This window comes from Acomys minous (genome assembly GCF_964271855.1).
Source record: "Acomys minous genome assembly, chromosome: 7".
Classification (NCBI taxonomy): domain Eukaryota; kingdom Metazoa; phylum Chordata; class Mammalia; order Rodentia; family Muridae; genus Acomys; species Acomys minous.
This window is the reverse complement of record NC_140488.1, coordinates 102,994,800-103,018,533: the sequence shown is the minus strand read 5'-3', so window position 1 is coordinate 103,018,533 and position 23,734 is coordinate 102,994,800. Positions and strand designations below refer to the sequence as shown.

Sequence of the window (23,734 nt, the reverse complement as noted above, 5' to 3'; positions counted from 1 at the left end):
CTCAGAGGTCAAAGACTTGTGGATCCCCTTGGAGCTAGAGGTAGAGGTAGTTTTTTGAGCTGCCTGATGTGGATGCTGAGAATTGAACTTGGGTCTTCTTGAAGAACAGTACACCCCCTTCACCACTGAGTCATCTCTCCAGCCTCACATTATCCAAAACTTAAAAACCACCCAAAGCACTTCTCAGTGCCTCATATGGTGCAGGAGACCAGTATTCTTATACAACATTCCAACACCCATCAAAAAGCTTCAGAATGTGTTTCTGCCCTCTAGCTCACTCATACCCGAGGAGGTAATCCAGAGTGCTGGCAAAGCTTTGTGCAAACACATTGATGTTTATTACAAACTTATTTATAGTTCCAAGTTGGAGACTACCCAGTGCCCCTCGGAAAGTAGGAATTTAGAAAATAATGCTGCATTCATGTACTTACATAATTTAGTGGTCTTTAAACTTCAGTAACATGCAGATCTCATTTAAAGCAAAAGTACTTTCTAAGAGAGCTAAGCCTGCTTAAATCCTTATTTATTGCTTAATAAATTTAATATGCCTGTGTCATTGTGTGATTACTTAAATTTAAAAATGAGTGTTTATGTTGGGTGTGTGGCACACGCCTTTAATCCTAGGCAGAGGCAGGTGGATCTCTGTGAGTTCAAGGCTAGCCTGGTCTACATAGTGAGTTCCAGGACAGCCAGAGCTATGTAGTGTTTTTATAACACCTTGCCAAAAGCCAAGACAAACTTACCAACTAAATACCAGCAAAATGAATAAAATTTGGATTTTTGAAAAGGGTGGCTTGTACTTTTAATAGATGATGTTAGAGGAAAATGACTTAGAGAAGGCCAGTAATTGTTTCAGCTTTTAATCTGTTAGAATCCTGTCCTGAACATCTTGAGGAACGGGGTTGACTGATTATTGTATTTTTGGTCAACATATGGTCTCACCAACCAGCTGAGTGAGCCATGGTTTTTTTTTTCCCGTTATTTCATACATCTAATATTTGATAAAAACAAGAGATTGGAGCAGTATAAGTTAAATGCCTGGCTGGCAACCAGATCTGATCTCTTAATATTCATTTTTTTTTCTTTAGCTCTTCTACTTTGCAACATAATCTTTTATGGCATTTTCCTTACAAGCTCTACTGATTTCCACTTAGCCTTTGAGGTCTAATGACCTGAGTTGTTCTGTGTTTATATTGTCCACAGTCATTGCTTGTAGTGGCTGTCTGAGAACAGTATTTCATCATCTGCTTGCTTCATCCTGAGGTTTATAATATCCTCACCACCTCTTCCAGAGATAGCCTGAAACATGCTAGTGGGATTTTAAGGATTTCTGGGAGCCCACAAAGAAGGTGAGAAACAGGAAGCAGCAGTGAAAGAACAAGCTGGCAAGTACTGCTAGAGGCAGAGCTCCAAGTGTCTTGACCTTAAATTCAGATTAGCCACATAAACTCAGTACAACAGATGATGTTTTACTGACACACAGCCATTTCATGGTATGACTATGCTAGTGTCTGCTGCAATCATGCTGTTTAGCGTGCCTGTGTCACTGTTTTGTGTGGTGACTTTCCTTATATTCTTTCTCTTGAAATTACTGCAAAACCTTTTTTGTTGATAGCATTCCTTCCTGAGGTGATTTGGTTCTCTCGGTTTGAATATCATATCACGTGGCTTTTGCATCTGCCTGTATTTGTTGCCTGTGTAGTTTCTTCATTAACCCTTAGTGATCTTGAATAGTGTTACTGGAATCTTAGATATACTTGGAGATCAGGTAGAAAAACAGCGGGACAAGGCTAAATTTACATCTGGATGCTCCAAGATGGTGTATTTATCAGTCACCCTTGTTTGCCATATTTGCTTTAGCATTCCATGTGTTTATTATTTTTATAAATTATTTGAGAATTAAATTCCAGATGTATTTTCTTTTTTTCTTCCTCTTCCTCCTTTTTCTTTTTCTTTGCCTCAAGCTCAGTATGTGACTTCCACATGCTGGGATTATAGGCATGTAGCATCATTTGGTTTTATGCAGTGCTAGGGATCAAATCCTTGGCTTTGTACATATAAGGGAAGCACGTTGCCAGCTGAGTCACATCACCAGCCTGGCATGTCTCCCTTAATGTGATTAAAAAAAAAAAAGATTAAAATGGAGGAATAAAAACAATTTTCCTCGAAACAATTAGAATGTGGGCCGGGGAGCTAGCTTGACAGTTAAGAACATGTACTGCTCTCCCAGTTGACCAGCTTCAATTTTCAGGATCCATATCAGGTGGCTCATAACTCCAGCTCTAGGGAGATCTGACACCCTCTTCTGACCTCTGAGGACACCCACACAAATAACATGCAGTCATACACACACAAGTAAACATTTTAAAAATAGTTTTAAATTAGAACATTATAAATAAGGCTGTAATTCTTGTTTTGTTGACCACTCTTAATCCTAGTCCTTTTGTTCTTTCTAGTGATAAGATCAGATTAGTGTCTGTTCACAGAATACTATATTGCTTGTAGAAGTTTAAACACACAACTGTTGCAGGCTGGGGAGATGATCATTTGTTAACGAGCTGGCTATACAAGCATGAGTTCAGATCCCCAGCACTTAATAAAAAGCTGGGTATGGTGATGCACTCTTGTAATCCCAGGGCAGGGGAGGCAGAGACAGGGGGATCCCTGGACTTGCTAGATAGCTGATCTAGCAGAATTGGTGAGCGCCATGTTTAGCAAAAGACTTTGTCTTAAAAAATAAAGCAGAAGGGTTTGAGTGATAGCTTTGCAGTTAAGAGTGCACACTGCCCTTTTAGTGGACTTGAGTTTGGATACCAGCACTGAGGTTACATGGCTCCCAACTGCCTATAACACCGGCTCCAAGACATCCAATGCCTATGACCTCTTTGAGCACCTGCACTCACATGTACATACATACACATACATAATTAAAAATAAAAAATACAGAGATTGTGATAGACACTTGATATAAATTTGTATATATATGCATATGAATGAGCATACACACACGCATACCACATACACAAAAGGAAAATAAACACAAATGTTATACTATATATGACATAAGTTTGATTTGGAAAAATGCTTAAAAATAAAACATTGATTATGATACAAAGTTAAAAATCTAATTTCAACCCTAAAGCTGTTTGTAAATAATGCAGGGAGGGAATATGCCTCCATATTTCCCCCCTTATTTTTCCATAGTTTGAACTCTTTTATAGCAGACAATTTACATAATTGTTGTTAGGGAAAGCAACCACATGACTTAGGAAAGGATGAAAGAAATCTGAGGGCTTGTATAACAGCAGAAATCACTGATAGACATTCCAACAAACTGCCTGTTTAGAAGGGTGGTGCAAAAGGAGCCGATTCCAAGGGGAATCTTCACTTCTTGCCCTATTCCCCTGCTGGGAACAGGAGGAACAAAGACACATGAAGATAATAGATGAGACCATGGCTCAGCTGCAAGACCTTAAGAATCAGCACCTGGCCAAAAAGTCAGAAGTGAACGACAAGAATCATGAGATGGAAGAGATTCGCAAGAAGCTTGGGGGTGCCAACAAGTGAGTAGGCTCCTGTTTGGGATGGGTGGAAGTGGGTAAAGCAGGCAGCCTTCCAGATTTGGGGTTTTTGTTTGTTTGTTTGTTTGTTTGTTTGTTTTTGTTTTTTCGAGATAGGGTTTCTCTGTGTAGCCTTGCCTGTCCTGGGCTCACTTTGTAGACCAGTCTGGCCTCAAACTCACAGTGATCCACCTGCCTCTGCCTCTGGACTACTGTGATTAAAGGCATGTACCACCATGCCTGGCCCAGATTTGGGTCTTAACTAAGCTACTTGGACCTTTTTAGGGAAATGACTCATTTACAGAAGGAAGTGACAGCCATTGAAACCAAACTTGAACAGAAGCGCAGTGACCGCCACAACCTGCTACAGGCCTGTAAAATGCAGGACATCAAATTACCACTGTCAAAGGGCACCATGGATGATATTAGTCAGGAAGAAGTGAGTATTACCGTGGGTGATAGGAGTGATCTATGGCTAGCTAACCAGTAATGGGAGATTCAAAATGGCCAGGAAGAACAGGCAACAGATAGGACCACAGGCAGAGAATTGTGAGGAACATAAAGGTGGACACAGAAGATATGTGGTAAGGTGGAGATAGTGAGGGATGTTGACTTGAGAGGAGAGCTGTAAGTTAGTGAGCGGTCAGAAAGACAAAGAAGCGAATCGTTAATCTTAAGGACTTGAGCTCTTAGCTCCAGAAGATACTGGGCATTGGTAGAAGTGAGAATTGAAGGACCGTTAGTTAAGAGCAGAGGAAGATGGGAAACTGGAGGACACGAGGAGAGGGATAGCTTAGCTGCAGTGAGGGAGGTTGGCCAGAAGAGGGTTGGGTCGGGGACTCAGCAGTGCAGAGGTAAGGACGTTTAGGTGGAGGGAAAGGAGCAACATTGGAGGAGCCGCAGCGTTTTATTGACTAGAAGTGAGAGTGGTAGTGAGGGATGGCGAATTGTGACTGAGGAGCTCTTCCTGAGTAGCCTTTCAGTTGTAATTCAGTCAAATGTTTTGAACACTAGTATTCCAGATACTTGTAGCCCAGACACAACCATTCCTAACCTTAACTACAGCTCTGCTAGCTGGGCCTTGTCCTCACATTACAAACAAAGCAACTCAGTGAGAGGTAGAGCCCACTTTTCAGTTTGGACCTTCCTGTTGGCCTCTGCTTCAGTGCCATCTAGCAAGGTGCTTTCTCAAAGACATTGAATGCTTCAACGGAGCCTCAAATCTCCAGAGTGGTACAAATGGCCCATCTGCTCCTCTTCCCCTCACCATTGCAGGGTAGCTCCCAGGGAGAGGAGTCAGTGAGTGGTTCCCAGAGAACATCCAGTATCTATGCTCGAGAGGCCCTCATCGAGATTGACTACGGTGACCTGTGTGAGGATCTGAAGGTAAGAACTCTGTGGGTGGGAGGCATCCGTGTCATCGAAGCTGTCCCAAGAAACGTTAACCTGTCTGGGGGCATATGAAATCTGGCTACAAAAAAAAGAGCTGACTGGGAAAGGGTGACTGAGCCAGGGGCTGCTCGTACCCTCAGGGTGTGTGCACGTGTGCATGCATGCATGTATGTATGTATGTGTGTATGCATGTATGTATGTATGTGTTAGCCTAAGCTCAGGTGTACACCGAGAGGGAAAAACCAAACTCCTTCACAGCAACCAGCTAGGTCTTAGGTGCTTCTCAGGGTTCTGCCCCAGGCCCCGCCCTTCTCCCTTGGCATTCTGATTATCTCCTTAACTGTCCTCACCTCATTATAGCCCCACAGGATGCATCAAACTTCAGCTTTTCCTCCCCTTCACTGCCTCTCACGTGATCTAAGTTTCATTCTTCACTCCTTCTCCCTCTTATGCTGTGTTACTGATTAATTACCAGGTTGTGTCAGTTTTGCCTCATAAACACGTTAAGCATTCTCTCTCACTTGTTTGCTTGCTTGCTGTTGCTGCACCATCTCTCTAGTGCAGGCCACTTTCACTTCACATAGGTTCCTATAGGAACTAATCTCCAAAATATTTTCTGCTTCATAGTCGATTCTTTATCATATGTCCAGGGAGATCTGATTTTTTCTTAATTTATGGATAATTTCAAATATATATAGAAGTAAGAAAAATGATACAATGACTATCAGGTACCCGTCACCCATCTTCAGTAGTTAGTAACATATGGTCAATCTTGTTTTTTATAATCTCCACCATGGGACTGTTTTAAAGCAAAATTGAAGCATTTTTCTGTTCATAATTACCTCAGCGTGTAACTTCAGAATATGTGGGCTCTCAAGAAAACATCATACACAATAAAAAAGCATTGCTTTGTTCAATTATTCAGTAAATGCTTTTGCATTGTCTGTGTCCAAGTCAGGATTCAAATGTTTTTGTTTGCTTTTCTACTGCTGTGATAAAACACTGACCAATACAACTTGGAGAGGAAAAGGTGTGTTAGGTTTTGTCCTAGTTCCAGTCCATCATTGAGGGAAGCCCAGGAAGGAACTCAAAGAAGAGCAGGGACCTAGAGGCAGGAGCTGATGCAGAGGCCATGGAGGAATGCTGCTTACTAGCTTGCTCATCACAGCCTGCTCAGCCTGCTTTCTTGTGCCACCCAGCACTGCCTGGCTGTGGGTGGCACCACTTGAAGTGTGTTGGGCCCTCCCACATCAGACTTGCCTACAGACTATCTAATTGTGACATTTTCTCAATTGAAGTTCCTCTTCCAAGATAACTCTAGCTGTGTCAAGTTGACAAAAGACTAACCAGGACAAAATGTGGTCCATGTGTTAAGATTGGTCTCTTGCTAATCTATAACTTTCCCTTTCTCTCTCCTCCCTCTCTCCTTTCTCCCTCTCTCTCTCTTCTCCCTCCCTCCCTCCCTCCCTCCCCCGTTCTCTCTCTCATTTGTTTTCTTCTATTTATTTGTGGAAGAAAACATTAGTCCTATAGGATTTTCTGGATTTCTCTGTAATATTATTTATGTTCTTCCTGACCCATATTTCCTATAAACTGGTAAATAAATATAGAGTTTGATTGGATTTCAGTTCTTGGTTTTGGCAGTGAGAATATAGCAATGTGTGGCTCTGTGGAAGTGTAACTTCCTCTTGTATCCTGTTAGTAGCTATTTGCTGTCATGATACAAATCCTTACACATGCTCTTTTGCTCTCAGATTAGTTCTAGGAACCCTCCTCCAAACTCACGTTCTTCATAATAAAATGTGGTAGCATTCTTATATAACCAAAACAGAATCTCCCAAATGCTTTATTATTTATTTATTTGAGACAAGATCTCACTATGTAGCCTTGGCCTCAAACTCAGAGATCTACCTGTCTCTGCCTCCAAAGTGCTGGCTTCCTAATACTTTAAATTATATCTCACTTAGTTATACTGCCTAGTGCAATGTAAACAGTATACTGTATTTAGGGAGTAAGTACAAGAAAAATTTATACACTCAGTAACAGGTATAATCTTTTTTAGATATATTTATTTTATGTCTTTGTATGTGTGTATGCCATTTGCCTGTGCACTGCCTGTGGAGGTCAGAAGAGGTCGTTGGATCCCTTCACACTAGAATTATAGACAGGTGTAAGATATCATGAGGTTGCTGGAAACACAGTCCAGGCCCTCTGCAAGAGCAACAGGTGCTCGTAACTGCTGGGCCATCTCTCCAGCCCCTACAGACAGTATTTTTAAAAAGATATTTTCAGTTCAGTCTTGATTGAAACCCCAGACCTGATGTGTGAGAAACGTTGGTGCTAGAAGAACCAATAAAACAGATTCGACTGCCCAAGTTTAGTCTGTGCGGAAACTTTCTTTTTATTTATTATATATCTGAGACAGGATCTTATCTTTTGCTCAGGCTAGCCTCAAGCTCCTAGGCTTAACCAGTTTTCCTATCTCAGTCTCCTGAGCAGCTGGATGGGGAGTTTCAAAGGGCAAAAGAGAGCTTGGGCTATTACTCAGTGATAGAGTGCTTACCAATCATATAATGCCCTTGAGTCGGTCCCTAGTAGAACAAAGAAAATAGCAAAAATACAAACTAAGAAACCAATCAGCCCATTAAAATGTGTACATAGAGGGTGAAACTTCAGAGAAATTCCCAGCAGTTACACCTTATTTGAATTCAGCTTTGGAAAACTTTTAAGAAGTAACTTATAGAACAAGAATTTCAATGCTGAGTTTTGATGTAGAATTACTGTTAATATTTTTAGGTGTGGTAATGAATGGTGTGTGGCTTTATTTTCCAAAAATCCTTATTGTTTACAGCAGTGGTTCTGAATGGTAGGGAAGATATTTTGCTCTTCGGGGGTAGTATTATTTCTGTCAGGAAATCTGTAGTGTCTCTTTATGGGTCTTTTTATGAGATCTGTACCTAGGAAGATTATTTCGTTGCTCTTCATTGTAAAATGACCATCTTATTCTTTAATTTCTTTTTTCTTAATTAGTCAAACTACATAGGTTTCTTCTCATCACTTAGTAACTCTAAGGTACAATTACAAAGGAAAGGCAGTTTGATTCTCCTTTTGTCACCAGTTTACATAGTTATGAGTTGCTTTCTTGGCTTTCAAAGCTCTTGTCCACTGCGTTGCTCTGGCATTGTGAGTTTATGGGTTTAAGTACATACGGTGTGTTCTGTCTGTTGTGGTTGTTCTCCGTGCTCTGTCCTTAGCCAGCGGGAGTGTGTTTGGGTTGGTTTCTTGGTCATCTTGACACAGCCTCTGTAGTCTTTGTTCATCTTCCTTAGTTCCTGATATGTGTAAGTTCATCCTCTATATTTCCTACAAGATCAGGAATGAGCCATTTCCCTGAGAAGCTCTTGACTCTTGTTCAGTGGAAAATGCTACTATATAGTAACTGCCATCTGGACACTTGCGTGCTCAAGACAGCTGACTAGTTAGTGTTTCTAGAGCTCCTAAGTAGATTTGGGCCATCTAATGCATTTTTTTTTTTAATTTTGAACGAAAAATAAAATTATTACAGAGTTCATATTGTTTCAGTTTAACATCATTGTGCTTATGTTTGAGACTCTATTCTCACTGAAAATCTTTTTTCCTAACTTTTTAAATAATTGGGTTTATACATGTATATGTATACATGTGAATACCATAGCGTGAGTGTGCATGTATGGAGCCAATTCTCTCCTTCTACCTTGTGGGTCCTAAGGATCAAGCTTAGCCTGAGCCAATTTGCTGACCCAGTTTTACCATATTTGCTTTCTCTCATCTCTCTTCTTGTCGTCTTTTCCTATATTATATGTGTACTTTCTTTTTCTTTTTTTCCTAAGCCTTGTAAGAAAATATAGACAGTAAGATAGTTCAGCTTAGAACCAAGTGTGAAGGCACGCACCTGTAATCTCAGCACTCAGGATGCAGAGGCAATGGTTTTTATGTTGTATTTCACCATGAGGTCCATCCTATCAGGATTTGTCCATTATTAACTAGTGATGCTGAGTTTAGTCCCAAAGGGTAAAAGGGTCAATTGCCAGATTCCTCATTACTAAGCAAACAGTTTTGTCTTTATCATTAATTACTTTGTCATCTTGTGAACATCTTGTTCCCTAATAATTTTTTTAACCTAACTTTTCTCATATTTCTGTTTAGTTTTGCTTTATAACTGTGCCGGATCATAGGGTTCGAAAATCAAAAGTATAAAACAGGGTACATGAAGAAAATTCTGGCTTCTGTTTCTGTCCCCTTCTCTTCATCAGTAGGGTCACTTTTTAATTAGTTTTTGCATCACCCTTTTGTTGTGGTTTTAAAATACAAATATATTTGCATGCAGTTACATTCATATTCTCTCTTAGATAATAGTAAACTGTTATGTACTTTTCATTTTCATTTTAAAGGCTACAGACTATTCCACAGCAGTTTGTAGAGATCTTCAAATGGGATTTATTTTCATTCTTTCCATAAATCATTTATTGTTCATTATGGCTATGACTTTTCAGGGTAGCTTTTTTTTTCTCTCTCTCTCTCTTTTTGGTTTTTTGAGACAGAGTTTCTCTGTGTGGCCTTGGCTGTCCTGGACTCACTCTGTAGACCAGGTTGGACTAACAAAAATTGAGTTTTTTTGTTTTTTCTCCCACTTCTTTTCTTCCTCCCTTGTGCCCTCCCATCCTCAGTAGCCTCTTTTTCACTTATGTTACATGTTACCTCTCCCCCCACCCCACTTCTTTTCTCAACACTTGTCGTGGTCTCCTATCTAGTCTTATAGTCTACCCACTCTCCCAACCCCTTATTTACACACATACAGACATTAAAAATGAGAGGAAACATGGAATCTTTGCCTTTTTGAGACCGGGCCACCTCATTTAATATTCTTTCCACTTCCATCCATTTTCTCGAACATCTCACAATTTCGTTTTTCTTAACAGCTGAGTAAAACTCTGTTATTGATACACCCACATTTTCATCACCCGTTCCTCTGGGGAAGGACATCTAGTCGGGTTTCATTCCCCTGCGGCTGTGAACAGTGCAGCAGTAAACATGCATGTGCAAGTATCTCTGTGGTAGAATACATGCCCAAGAATAATATAGCTGAGTCATATGTTAGCTCTATATTTACTTATTTTTGTTTATTTTTGGAGGGGGTGGTTTGAGACAGAGTCTTTCTATAGCCCTGCCTTTTCTGGGGCTTGCTATATAGATCAAACTGACCTCAAAGGCACGGAGATCCTTTCACTTCTGCCTCCCAGGTACTGGAATTCAGGGTGTGTCCCATCATGCCAGCTATCTTTAATTTTTTGAGGAGCCATGTTGATTTACTTAATGGCAAATATTTACTTTCCTAGTAGCAGTGGATAAGTGTCTGCTCTTTTCCCACAGCCTCACAAGCATTTGTTGTTATAACTTTTCTTGATCATAGTCATTCTGACTAAGGGTGAGATGGAATCTCAAAGTAGTTTTAATTTGCACTTTCCTGCTAGCTAACATTAATGAACATTTATATATGTATATATGCATACATATGTAAGTATATATTTACATTGAGAGAGAGTGAGTGAGTGTGTGTGTGTGTGTGTGTGTGTGTGTGTGTGTGTGTACACGTATATACGTATGTATGTACGTATGTACACTGGCACGTGTGTGGAAGTCAGAGGACAACCTCCTGAAGTCAGTTTTCTCCTTTTACCTTGTAGGTTCTGGAGTTTGAACTCAGGTTTGGTAGCAAGTGCCCCTATCCACTGAGCCATCTTTCTGGGCCTTTTGAAATATTTTTTCGCCATTTGTGTTTCTTCTTCTGAGAACTGTTTATTAATTAACCCTTTTATTGACCATCAGTATTGTAGCTTAGGTATTTTGCTTTTTATAATTCTTCTCTATTCTAGATATCAATGCCCTGCCTGAGGCTTAACTGGCTAAGATTTTCTCCCATTCCGGTAGGCTGTTTGTTCTGCTGATGGTTTCTCTTGCTATGCGGAACTTTTCTTTTTAGTTTTATTTCTCATTTATTGGTCCTTGGGACTCTTTTCTATGTTATTTCAGTCCTGTTCAGAAAGTTCTTGCTTATACCTGGAACTTCAAGTGTGTTCTTTATATTTTCCTGTAACATTTGCAGAGTTGGAGGGTTGTTGGAAAAGGTGGTGGTTTTTTAAAGGCATGTGCCACTACTGCCCAGCCTGAGTTTACGGTTTTAAAATGAGTTTTTCAGTCATTTTGAAATGGTTTTTATTTAGGGTAAGAGATATATTTTCCAGTACATATTCTTGATGTTTTTGTCAATAAAGGTAGCCATAGCCCTGAGTTTACTTCTGGGTCTTCTGCTCATTCTTTTGGTCTGTGTGTTTGTTTTTGTACCACTACTGGTTTGCTTTTATCACTATGCTGCATGGTTCACAAGCCTATGACTTCAGCTGCAGGGAGATCTGACGTTTTTGGCTTCCCTGGGTCCCTGCATTCACATGCACATGCACACAAGGCACACAAAGCAGCTTCAGGTCTTTTGTATAAGATCAAGCCAGGCAACATTCTAGCGTGGCCAGCTTAGAGAGATGACACAGCAGTTAAAAGCACAGATTGTTCTTGCCGAGGGCCTCAATTTGATTCCCAGCACCCATTTCAGGCAGCTCACAACCACCTGTAATGCCAACTCCAGGGGATCCAACACCTCTGTCCCCCACTGGGCACCAGCATTCATGTGTATAAACCCATACACAGGTACATACACATACTTTTAGAGAAAAACACAAAACACATTCTAGCATGAAAAGGGAAGAAGCTCAGAAGCCCTCATACCTAACGAAGAGCTGATATGGTTGATAAGTTCTGGGGGGAGAAAGCTAGCTTTCTTTAAGGAAACATAAATTTGAAATATGGACTGTGTTCCAGTGGATGCTAGTATACTCACTGTTATATGGACAACACATATTGGACTCGGTGGCATTTGATGTTTTTAAGTTTTATTTATTTATTTTTGAGAAAGAACATGAAGTTGGGTAGGTAGGAATAACTTGGGGTAGTGGAAAAATAGAAACAATATATTGCGTGAAAAAATTTAAACAAATTTATAAAAGAGGACAGGAAGTTGAGGGATGAAGGAGTAGAGGTAAACCTAGGACGGTGGTTGTCAATTTTTCCTAATGCTGTGGCCCTTTAGTACAGTTAGTGCCTCATGTGATGGTGACCCTCAACCATAAAATTATTTTTGTTGCTATTTATCATAGCTGTAATTTTGCTGCTGGTATGAATCATAATGTAAATATCTGCATTTTCCTATGGTCTTAGGTGACTCCTGTGAAAGTGTTGTTCAACCTCCCAGATGGGTTGTGACCCACAGGTTGAGAACCACACTGATCTAGGAGGAGTTAGGGGGTGAATATGATCAAAGTACATTGTATGTATGTATGAAATTCTTGAATAACTAATAGAACATATTAAAGTAAAGAAAAATATTACTTTGGCAAATTACATTTATTGTGTTGCATATGTTTTAACTCTTAATGTTTTATTGACTAAATGGTACTTGCCAGTTTCACACACGTGCCACTCATAAGCTCTCCTATCTCTCCACTGCTTCTATTTCCCCCCACCCCACTTCAGTACAGATCTCTTTCTTGTGTTCATGTCTACTTGTTTTGTGACTCGGTGGGTTTAACTGGGGCTATCCAAATGAACACAGATTTGGGGCTCCCTAGGTACGTACTGGAGAAAATGATTTCACCTCGGTCAGAAACCCAGTAAGCAGTAAGAGGGATGACCCCATGAGCACCTGTACCTTTTTCTTCCATCACTGATTGACAGGGACTGTCTTGTGTGGCTCGATGCAGGTAACCATAGTTGTTGTGAGTTCTTGATTGTATATGTTGAACTAGCCTTGCATCCTTGGGATGTAACCTACTTGGTCATGATGTAAGATCTTGATGTGTTCTTGAATTCAGTTTGTATTTTCCTGAAATTTCCTGTGTCTGTGTTCATTGGGAACACTGGATCTATAGTTTTCTTTTGTCATTGTGTTTTTACCTGATTTTGGCATTAGGATAATGCTGGCTTCAAAGAATGAAATTGGTTATGCTCATTCCCTTTCTATTTCATGGAACAGTTTAACAAGCATTGAGATTTTCCTTTAAAGTTTGCCAGGTGTGGTAATACTTTAATCCCAGCACTTGGGAGACAGAGGCAGGTAGATCTCTGAGGCTAGCCTGGTCTACAAAAGTTTCCAGGACATCCAGGGCTGTGAGACAGAGAAACCTTGTCTTGGAAATAAAGATATAAATAATATTTTATTTAAGTTTATAGCTTATTAGAATGTAAATTTTAAGGGCGAGAAACATTGCTCAGAAATTAGGAGCACTTACTGTACCTACAGTAAATCCAGGGTCAGTTCCTAGCACCCACATGATGCCTCACAGCTATCTGGAATCATTAGTTCCAGGAGTTAATGCTATTTTCTTTTTCTTTTTTTCTTTTTTCAAAAAAAATAAAATATATTTTATTAATTTATTCATATTACATCTAAATTGTTAATCCATCCCTTGTATCCTCCCATTCCTCCCTCCCTCCCATTTTCCCCTTACTCCCCTCCCCTATGACTGTGACTGAGGGGGACTTCCTCCCCCTGTATATGCTCATAGGGTATCAAGTCTCTTCTTGGTAGCCTGCTATCCTTCCTCTGAGTGCCGCCAGGCCTCCCCATCCCTAGAAATGATCATAATGAGTGAGTTAACCCAGAAGCAGAAAGAGTCAAATGGTATATACTCACTTATAACTGGACACTAGTCCAAGGGGCATGTCCCATGAATGTCTTCACTTATCAGGAAAGTGGGACAGAAGGGAGGACATCCTATTGGGACTCTAGGTGAGAGAAGCATGGGAGAATGGGGAAATAGAAGGATCCAGAGAGTCCTAGAAACCTACAAGAAGAACATTGTGATGGGCAGGTCTGGGTCCAGGGAAACTCAAACTATGCTCAAACTATGGCACCAGCCAAGGAATATACGTGCAGTAAACATCGAACCCCTACCCAGATCTAGCCGATGGACAGGACATTCTCCACAGTCAATGCTATTTTCTAGCCTCTGTGGACACCAGGGGTCTTTTCTGTTTCCAAAAGGGTTTTCTAAACTCTAAAGATATCTATGTCCTCCTTGCTCTTTAAGTCACATTGGTCTCCTTGGAGATAAAAATGTATGTTTTGTAAAGCCTTTTTAATCTGTGCTTTGCTTGTCTATGTAGCTACTTCCCTTTGTGCTTCCCCAGCACACTTCTGTGAGTGCATGAGAATATAATCATTCGGAGTACTATATTGAGTCTTTTAAAAGGGAGTTTTTGTTTGTTTGTTTTGGCTTCTACAGTTGATTATTCTTGAATTGCTTTTAATTCAGTGAATAATCTATGAGGAACCTCCATCTCAGCTTTTGCCTGTGATGTTCTCAGTTGAGCACAGAACCACATCTAGTCTTTCCTCTTCCACTTTTCATCCTGTAGGCTAACTCGTACACGCACCCAGAAGCTTTCCCTAACTGTAGAGTCTGAACCAGGTTTCCTTCCTGTGTACTGATTCAACACTGCTTGTCACTGTCTTTACATTCTTCTTGCACTATTCTTGTTATTTACTTAGCTCTATTTCTCTGTTAGCTTCCTGAATTCTGTGAATCCAGGAACAGCTCTTGGTGAATGTTCTGTTAAGTGGTTATTAACTAAAAGTGGCAGTGAGGCATAAGTTCAGATATGCATTTACAGTAGCCATAAGGGACCCCAAACCAAAACTGAGTGGAATTTGCTCAACTACAGTGATTTAAGAGAAAAGCATATGATGTCTTAGTTATCATGGATCTGTAGGTGGAAGCCAGAGCAGTCTGTGCGGGCATAGGTTACCCTAGGGAGGTGCTGGCTCATAGCTTGGGCTAAGAGCCAGAGAAGGCTACTAGCAGCTGCTCCTCCAGAGACAGATAGGTTGGTAAGATCTGAAGGAAGAACTATAGGCGAGAAAACTGCATTCACCGAGAATTTCCAGTGACAGTTAGAACAGGTATGTCAAGCCGGGTTGTGTGAAAGACACGGAGCTGGAGAAGAACTTGCCTTCTACATAGGAGCAGACCCCCAAGCTCCATTCGTCTCCCGGGTAGTCAGGATTCGGGGTCACATGTTCCTTACTGTTGCTGGGGATGGGGTTACAGGACGCACAGGCGGAGGAAGAAATCAAGCAAGAGATGAACACGCTACAGCAAAAGCTGAACGAGCAGCAGAGCGTGCTTCAGCGGATTGCTGCCCCCAACATGAAGGCCATGGAAAAGCTAGAGAGTGTCCGAGACAAGTTCCAGGAGACCTCAGATGGTAAGACTGCTATTTCCTCTGGGCTTCAGAGGAGAGCAGACAACTGAAGGCATGATAAGGCCGTACTGCTATATCATACCAGCTCCTGTCTTTACGTACTTTATACTTAAAATTGTCGGGGGTCCTAAGCATCGGGGGTTATCTATTTGCTTTCTAGGGAGCAAATGATGGCACCAAGATAACTGCCAGAGTCCATGGAGGAATGTATGTTTGTGTTACTCTAGGCCTAGACTGCATGGTAGCCACCTCACTGAATGCTGATCCCTGTGGGGCCCTCTTCAGCATTTCTCTCCCTCTGGAGGTTGTCACTAGAATTTTCACTTACAGGTCACTCTGGCAGTGTGGTTCTCAACCCTGGCAGAACTCATGGCACTGAGAGATCATCATCTGCTCTTTTTTTCTGGCAGAGTTTGAGGCAGCACGAAAGCGAGCAAAGAAGGCCAAGCAGGCATTTGAGCAGATTAAGAAGGAGCGCTTTGACCGATTCAATGCTTGTTTTGAATCTGTGGCTACCAACATTGATGAGATCTATAAGGCTCTATCCCGAAACAGCAGTGCCCAGGTAGACTGGAGCCCGTGTGCAACCAACTCCTACCATTCCTTCTTGGTTGCTCCTCTTCCCATCACCATGCCCGGTCACATTTCCAGGTCCTCACCCACCTGTTTCTTCCCCTAGGCATTCCTGGGCCCCGAGAATCCTGAAGAGCCCTATTTGGATGGTATCAACTACAATTGTGTAGCTCCTGGCAAACGTTTCCGGCCTATGGACAATTTGTCCGGCGGGGAGAAGACAGTTGCAGCCCTGGCCTTGCTTTTTGCTATCCACAGGTAAGCCTCTGTTCCCTAGGGCAATTGGTAGAGACACAGAGCTGAGGCAACCAGAGGCTCTGGGGCCAAAGGATATGCAGAGAGATGCATAGGTGAAGGGGTTTTGGTATCTGGATTATCTCCCATTTCCGTATCTACCTATAATAGCGTATCTGGCCTTGGTTTCTCTGGATCTGTCTTCCCCATCTACCCATATCCACTCAGCCTATCCTCCTGGTTCCTGCATGTATTTAGTCTCACTTCTAGGGTTTTCTTCCCATGGTTTCTGGTAAGCTCTTTCTAGACATATATAACTTGACACACCTCTTCATTCTCCTCCCCTCCCTCTGGAAAGCCCTCTTTGACCTCTGACATACCTTGACACCGCCTATCCCATGCCAGCAGTGCCCAACTATGACCCCCTACAACTTAGCATTTGATCATACAGCATCACTTTGTATTTCTTGAGTGCTGCTCTGTACCAGACCCTATTGAAAGCTTGGGGACAGGTGAGTCAGACGTGGTCATTGGCCAAAGGAGCTCACAGACTAGAGGAAGCCAGACACAGGAACAGACAGTAGTGTGGGTGGTGTACATCCACAGAGGAGGGACGCCTGACGCAGTGTGTGAGTGGACAGGGAAGGAAGCATGAATGGTGTTTGAGGACAGGAGAGGTGGCTCAGTGCTTAAGAAGAGTACTTGTTGCTCTTGTAGAGGACCTAGGTTTGGTTTCCACACCCACATGTTGGCTCAGAAATGTTCATATTGTTACTTTCAGGGGTCCAATGCCCTCCTCTGACTTATATAGGCATCAGGCATGCACATGGTGCACATATATACATTCAAGAAAAGTGCTTATATATATATATATAAAATATTTTTTAAAAGAAAAGTTTGCCAAGGAACCCAGCAAGCATTTTTGGCTGAACCTGTTGCATGTATGAAGGCAAAGAGGCATGTCATCAATATGCATGTTGGTATATAGTAGACTTCCAGATAACTTGGTTATTCAGGACACTTGTGTCACCAGCCACCCTGGAAGTTCTTGGAAAAACAACAACAACAAAAAACAAAAAACAAAATAAAAACCTAGGGGATAGTGGTACACAGAACCAAATGCAAAGGAAGCGATTCAGGAGCCTGGGCAACTTTAATTTTTAAGACCTGGGTTCCTTACTCTCTGAGTGCAGTTGGCCTATTCCGACTGTGGGGCTGGCCCACTCTTTCTTGGAGTTAGCTCACCTATTCATTGCCTCCCAGCTACAAGCCAGCCCCTTTCTTCGTCCTGGATGAGATTGATGCTGCCTTGGATAATACCAACATTGGCAAGGTGAGTGCAAGAAAGGTGAGGCCTGGGAGGGAAGTCCCCAAGCTAGGGCTGGTTTTCAGGTAGCAACTCCTGATGGTGCCCTAGCTAGTCCTCCTGCCTAGTCTATGTGCCAGGAGGATTGGGCCGTCCTCATTTTGACAATCAGTAGCCTTTTCTTAGTCTCTCTTTCCTTCTCCTTCCCCCACTTACTTTGACTAGAAAATGGAAGTGTTAAGTCTTGAGCCCTGCTAAATACTTCTCCCACAGGTGGCAAATTACATCAAGGAGCAGTCAACTTGCAACTTCCAGGCCATTGTCATCTCTCTCAAGGAAGAGTTCTACACCAAGGCTGAGAGTCTTATTGGAGTCTATCCTGAGGTAGTGTGTCTGGGATCAGGAGCCAGGCCTCTCCCCGGGCTGCAGTGGAGGGGCAAAGGGTGAAGGAGTGTAGGGAATCAGGCCCTGAGCTGTCATCTGGGTTTGTTGGAGCCGAAACAGTGGAGACAGGAGGAAAATGCAGAGGTAGGCAAAGAGGGAAGGCATGTGGGATTGAATGCTTTCTCATATTCAAAAAGAGCCATTACCTGGCCTTTGAACAGATATGTATGGAAGTGGTTTTTCAGCCCCTGGTCCTGGGCTGTAAACCTTTCCTAATTCTCTCCTGACAGTTTTTTTTTCCCCCCTTCTTCAGCAAGGGGATTGTGTGATCAGCAAAGTCCTGACCTTTGACCTCACCAAGTACCCAGATGCCAACCCCAACCCCAATGAACAGTAGCAGGAATTTTGCCTTCTTGTCTGGATCCCTGAACTGCCCTTCTGTCTATCTTCTTTCCTGGATCTCTCTCATCACCTATTATCATGAGTTCTCTGGACACCGTGCTCCCTGATGTTTGTGTACCTGTGTGATTGCTTGTGTGTATATGGATTTGTTTGCAAAATAAATACTGGAGACCTGTTTTTGTTGTTGTTGTTTTGTTTTTGGAGACGAGGTTTCTCTGTGTAGCCTTAACTGTCCTGGACTCACTTTGTAAACCAAGATGGCCTTGAACTCACAGAGATTCGCCTGCCTCTGCCTCCTGGGTGTGGGGAGTGCTGGGATTAAAGGCGTGCACCAGCATGCCTGGCTTGGAGACCTGTTTTAAAGGGGCCTAATCTGAGTTTGATTCCACGGGAGCACAGGATGGGCAGAAGTACCCTAGACCTCATAGGAGTTTTAGGCAGTCGCTAAACTGCCCTCTTTCACTCTTTCATGTACTCACTTTTTTGTGTATTCATCTGACACATAATGAGCACCTTCTATTTGTCTGGGTCTATGTTTAAACTGCTGAGTTGAGTCAGGGACCATTTCTTTCTGGTAAGGAAGTGGGGTGGTAGGTTCGTAAATTGTTGTGATTAGCCAGATATCTCAAGTACCTTGAAAAGAGGATTATTACTGCCATGCTTTGTGGAAAAGTTCACATTTGAGCCAGACTTTGACAAATTGTTAAGATTTAGTCGGGGACTAAGAGTAAAGGATGTTCTGGGGAGAGACAGTTACAAATCTGGTTCTACATTTTAACACTTAGACCTATTTGTTGCTGAGCAAATCATTTGACCTTTCTTTGTCCTGGTTCCCTAATTTGTAAGATGGGGCTAACATTTACCTACCTTTAATGATGTCCGTCAGACTCTCACTAAGAACCTTGTCCATGTGTAGGGCACCACTCGATGCCAGCCCCTCTGAATCCAAGTCTTGTTCCTGGGCCTGGAAGGGCTTCTGACCCTTATGAGGGGCAGAAGGACCGACCACCTCTGGGAGGATGCTTTGGTTACTGGAAAGGGCCAGGGCACAGATAGGGTTTATCTCATAGAGAGCCTGAGGAAGCCATTAGCTTCAATCATGTATGATAACTGTGTGCTTAGGCCCCGAGCTGGGCTGTCAGGAACTAAGTCTAGGCCACTTGTCAGCCTATCATATTAAGCTGTGGTTGAAAATTAACCTCGTTAGCTATAGTGACTGCCGGAAATAAAGCCTGGTTCAGCCTTTGCTGAGCCACAAAGGTCATCACACTTGCTGTATCCCAACTCTTATATTGCTTTTTTGTTTGTTTCTTCCCTCCCCCACCCCAGACATTTGATGTTTATTTATTTATTGCTGTTGACTTTCCTCTGTTCTTTCTTCCCAAGTTATAATTACATGCTTGGTAGCTCTCCCTCCACCCTACCACACCCAGGATCCCCTATGTCACTGACTTCTCTTCTCATTGAGCAATATGCTAATGAGTGTATTGCTGAGTCTAAGTTTTTTGGTTTGTTGTTGGATGTTGTGGCACACATCTTTTTCTGGTTTACTTGTACTATTTTTATTTGTGTGTGTCGTGTATGTATAACACATGTGTGCATCAGATCCCCTAGAGCTGGTGCAGTTAAAATGAGCTGCCCCACATGGGTGCTGGGAACAGAACTCTAGTCCTCTGGAAGGAGCAGTAAGTGCTCTTAACCACTGAACCCTCTCTCCAGCCCCAATGACACATACCTTAAATCCCAGCACTTGGGAATCTGAGGCCAGGGGATCGAAAGTCTCAAGTGGGTACAGTTTAATCAGGACTGGTTGCTCAGTGGTAGCCAATTTGTGAGGCACTGACTCCATAGCTTTGCCCAGAAGTTGACATTACATAAGAAGTGCATGCATCCATTCTCTTTTTAAGAAATTACATCGTGGGTGGGCATGGTGGCGCACACATTTAATCCCCGCACTTGGGAGACAGAGACAGGCAGATCTCTGAGTTTGAGGCTAGCCTGGTCTACAGAGCAAGTTCCAGGACAGCTAGAGCTGTGACACAGAGAAACTCTATTCTTGAAACAGAAAAAGAAAAAAAGAAAGAAAGAAAGAAAGAAATTACATTGTGGGTTGGTGAGATGGTTTGGTGGATAAACGTACACACTGCCACGATGTAATTTCTTAAAAAGAGGAGGGTGGAGCACATGGGGAAAAGTGAGACCTAGCCCCCGCAAGTTCTCTGACCTCCACATATGCCCATATACATACATGCAGGCATACATACAGGCATACAAAAACATTGTTTAAAGAAAATCTGTATCATTATAAAGGTAGTCTCATTCTATTGCCAACTACTTCCCCTCTTCATTTAATTTCTGTTTGTTGTCCAGCTAGCCTTTGTTTTTAATGTTTTCCTTACATACATACATACATACATACATACATACATACATACATACATACATTCACTGAAAGTATTGTACCTAATGAAAATGATGCTTTAATTGTACCAATTTGCTTTCTTTGCCTAACAATGTTTTTGAGAGTTGTACAGTACAGAGTAGTGTATCTTTAAAATGCTATGCAGATTGCCATTCTATGACGGCCACATCTAACTTAACCATTTCTCTTCGGAGACAGTGACTGTTCAGTTTTTGCTACAAAATACTATATAGCATTGCTGTACCATGTGAAAGTTTTTCAGTGTGTATCTTTGTGTTGATTCCCAGAAAAGGAATTATGGAAACATAGACTATTTATATATTTGTTTCTAGTAGATATTTCTGAACTGGCCTCCAGCACTGTTCACTCAATATTTTTCTTGACGTGATCTGAGCTCTGTCTACACGTTTCATCCCAAGTAACACTATCCATGAAATCACAGGTTTAATGTGATAATTACATTTTCTTATGCATGTTAAAAGGCATGACTAAGCAAGCTTATTTTCAACCGAAGACATACCACTATTGGCCCATGTGCCATCATTTGGCAAATGCTGGCACAGTTGGAGGATCAGACTCAGTTCTAATCCTAACTATAGAAACTTGGACAAGTTACAAAGCCTCAGTTGCCTCAGTTTTAAAAAAGATGACAAAACACCTACTTGCAGCCCTGACAGGAAGATAATGTAGAAGATATTTGAAGCAATTTGGCTGACATACCTATTGTTATGACAGCTCTAAAAACATCTTCTGATTTTTATTATTTTATGTGTATGAATGTTGTGCCTGTATGTATGTCTGTATACTGTGTGTGTGTGTCTAGAGAGCACCAGATCCCTTGAAACTGGAGTTACAGACTGGATGGTTGGAAGCCACCCTGGGTGCTGAGATCAGAACCCATGTAACCCTGGCTGTCCTGGTACTCACTATGTAAAGGAGGCTGGCCTCAAACTTAGAGATCCACCAGTCTCTGCCTCCTAATTGCTAGGATTAAAGCTTAGGCCACCACTGCTGACCCCACCCAGATTCTTAAAGATAGCACTTGCTATTCTCTGTGCCTTAAAGATGAGAAAATTGACCCTTTTCCACAAGGGGTTAAATGCCCCAGATAACACTGAGCTTGAACCCAGGTGTTTTTGGTTTGTTTGTTTTGTTTTGTTTTGTTTTTATTCATTCCAGTGCTTTTCCATTACAGCAGTGATGAACGTGTTTGTCTATACATCAGGAGCACTTGTGAGGTCCACCCCCCTCCTTTTAAAAGATAAAAGTAATATATATACAGGTAAAAATTAAAATAGTACAGCAGGGCTTGTAATGAAAATCAGCAGTTATCTTCCACACCCCCACATTCTAAAGGATGTGGAGCTTTTCAAAAATAAATTGCTCTGGTCCCACCTCTGGAAATATGATTCAGTAGGTGTGGATAATAACCCAGATAACTAACCCTCTATGTTATGGGATAGAAAGGATTACATGAGATGCCGTAGACTATGGCCCTGGCACACAGGAACACAAGTGCTTCAAAGGAGCTTCAAATTCAGGGGCAGGTGAGATTCAAATGGATTAGTGATGGAGCCTAGACTTGTGCTTGCCCCCTGCTCCTAGCTCACTGCTTTCTATGGTGTGTTTCTAAGCAAGCTGGACCCCAGGAGAATCCCCATTCCTTAGAAGGAGCTAGGTTTACCCGATTAACTTGCTCCAAGGAGTTGAGTAGTTTTCACACTAGTATCTCGTTTAACTGGGCACTTGAGTCTGGAACTCTTAGTTTTGCACATCTAGAATATGAAGATGAGTCAAATATCTGTCCTGCCTTTGAGTAGTCCAGTCCTGTCTGGTTGGAAGACAATTCCTAAGCATCCTAGGTAATCAGCTCTGTCAGAAGCATAGGAAGGGTGTTAACAGACATTCAAGGGAGATATTTTCCAGCCCAGGGGGTGATACTTGAACTGAGACTTGGATAGATAGGAATTGGCTAGTTCCTTCCAGTAGAAGGAAACTCCAGGTGGTGGCACTGGCATGTATGATGGTCTAAGTGAGAAACAGCAATTCAGGAACACCAACGCTTCAGGGCTGCAGGGGTCGGGGAAAGCAGCAAGAAATGCTAGAGGTAATCAGGAACCAAACGATCTTTTTAATTTAATATTTTTAAATATTGAATTTAATATTTTATCTTATATTTATGAGTGTTTTACTTGCCTGTGTACCATGTACATGCCTGGTACCCACAGAAGTCAGAAGAGGGCATTAGATCCCCTGGGACTTGAAGTATAAGTCACCATGTGGTTGCTGGGGACCAACTTGGTCCTCTGGAAGAGCAGATGGTGCTCTTAACTGCTTTGCCACCTCTTTAGTCCATCAAACAAAGCATTTTAAGTGTCTGACTAGAGTTTGGGCTTAGGGGACATTGTAGTTCCAATACTTGCTGTACCCAAGAAACAGGCCATCTAATGGGTTTCAACTTCCAAACCTTCCATTTTAGCATGTGGGGTAAACCCTCAGCCTCAAGTGCTTACTCACCAAATAACTAGTGTCCTGTAGACTTGGGTATCATAGCTTGAAGAGCAGGGGAGGGGAGGGGAGGGAAGGTGGTAGGGAGCAGGGTGCTAGGAACCAGCTTTAAGTTGAGGACACTCCAGAGCCATAGAGCCAAGACAACCTGTGTGGGAATGAATCAGATTAGATGCTTGTTTTAGACACCTGTGGCTGTACTTTCCTTCCTTCCTTCCTTTCTTCCTTCCTTTCTTTCTTTCTTTCTTTCTTTTTTTCTTTCTTTCTTTCTTTCTTTCTTTCTTTCGGTTTTTGAGACAGGGTTTCTCTGTGTAGCTTTGGCTGCCTTGGACTCGCTTTGTAGATCAGGCCGGCCTCAAACTCACAGAGATCCACCTGCCTCTGCCTCCCGAGTGCTGGGGTTAAAGGTGAGTGCCACCATCGCCTGGCCACAGTTTCCTTTTTCAGCCAGACTTTTACTTATGGTTTCTTTGTCTCAAGCAAATCCACCAAACCACAAGGGTAGGCCCAGAGACAGCTTCTTTACTGTCAAATTCCCTGCAGAAAGCACAGTGCCTGATACTAAAGTCACCTGGTAAGATTTCAAGTGGAGGAATGAAT

At 42.1% G+C, this 23,734-nt stretch overlaps 1 protein-coding gene across 6 annotated transcripts in view; it reads left to right on the top strand.

Annotated features, from left to right (window-relative positions):
* Positions 1–23,734, top strand: part of SMC1A (structural maintenance of chromosomes 1A) — a 57,770-nt gene that overhangs the window by 25,976 nt on the left and 8,060 nt on the right. For 2 of the 6 annotated variants that reach the window (XM_084790014.1, XM_084790011.1), the window contains exons 17-24: positions 3,418–3,563; positions 3,846–3,999; positions 4,836–4,946; positions 15,152–15,308; positions 15,716–15,870; positions 15,985–16,136; positions 17,376–17,445; positions 17,692–17,802. In XM_084790014.1, coding sequence (XP_084646140.1) covers positions 3,418–3,563; positions 3,846–3,999; positions 4,836–4,946; positions 15,152–15,308; positions 15,716–15,870; positions 15,985–16,136; positions 17,376–17,445; positions 17,692–17,802 — 1,056 coding nt within the window. Of the gene's footprint in view, positions 1–3,417; positions 3,564–3,845; positions 4,000–4,835; positions 4,947–15,151; positions 15,309–15,715; positions 15,871–15,984; positions 16,137–17,375; positions 17,446–17,691; positions 17,803–18,115; positions 18,381–23,734 lie in introns of those variants that run through there. The other 4 variants (XM_084790012.1, XM_084790015.1, XM_084790013.1 and 1 more) reach the window with 3 other exon arrangements.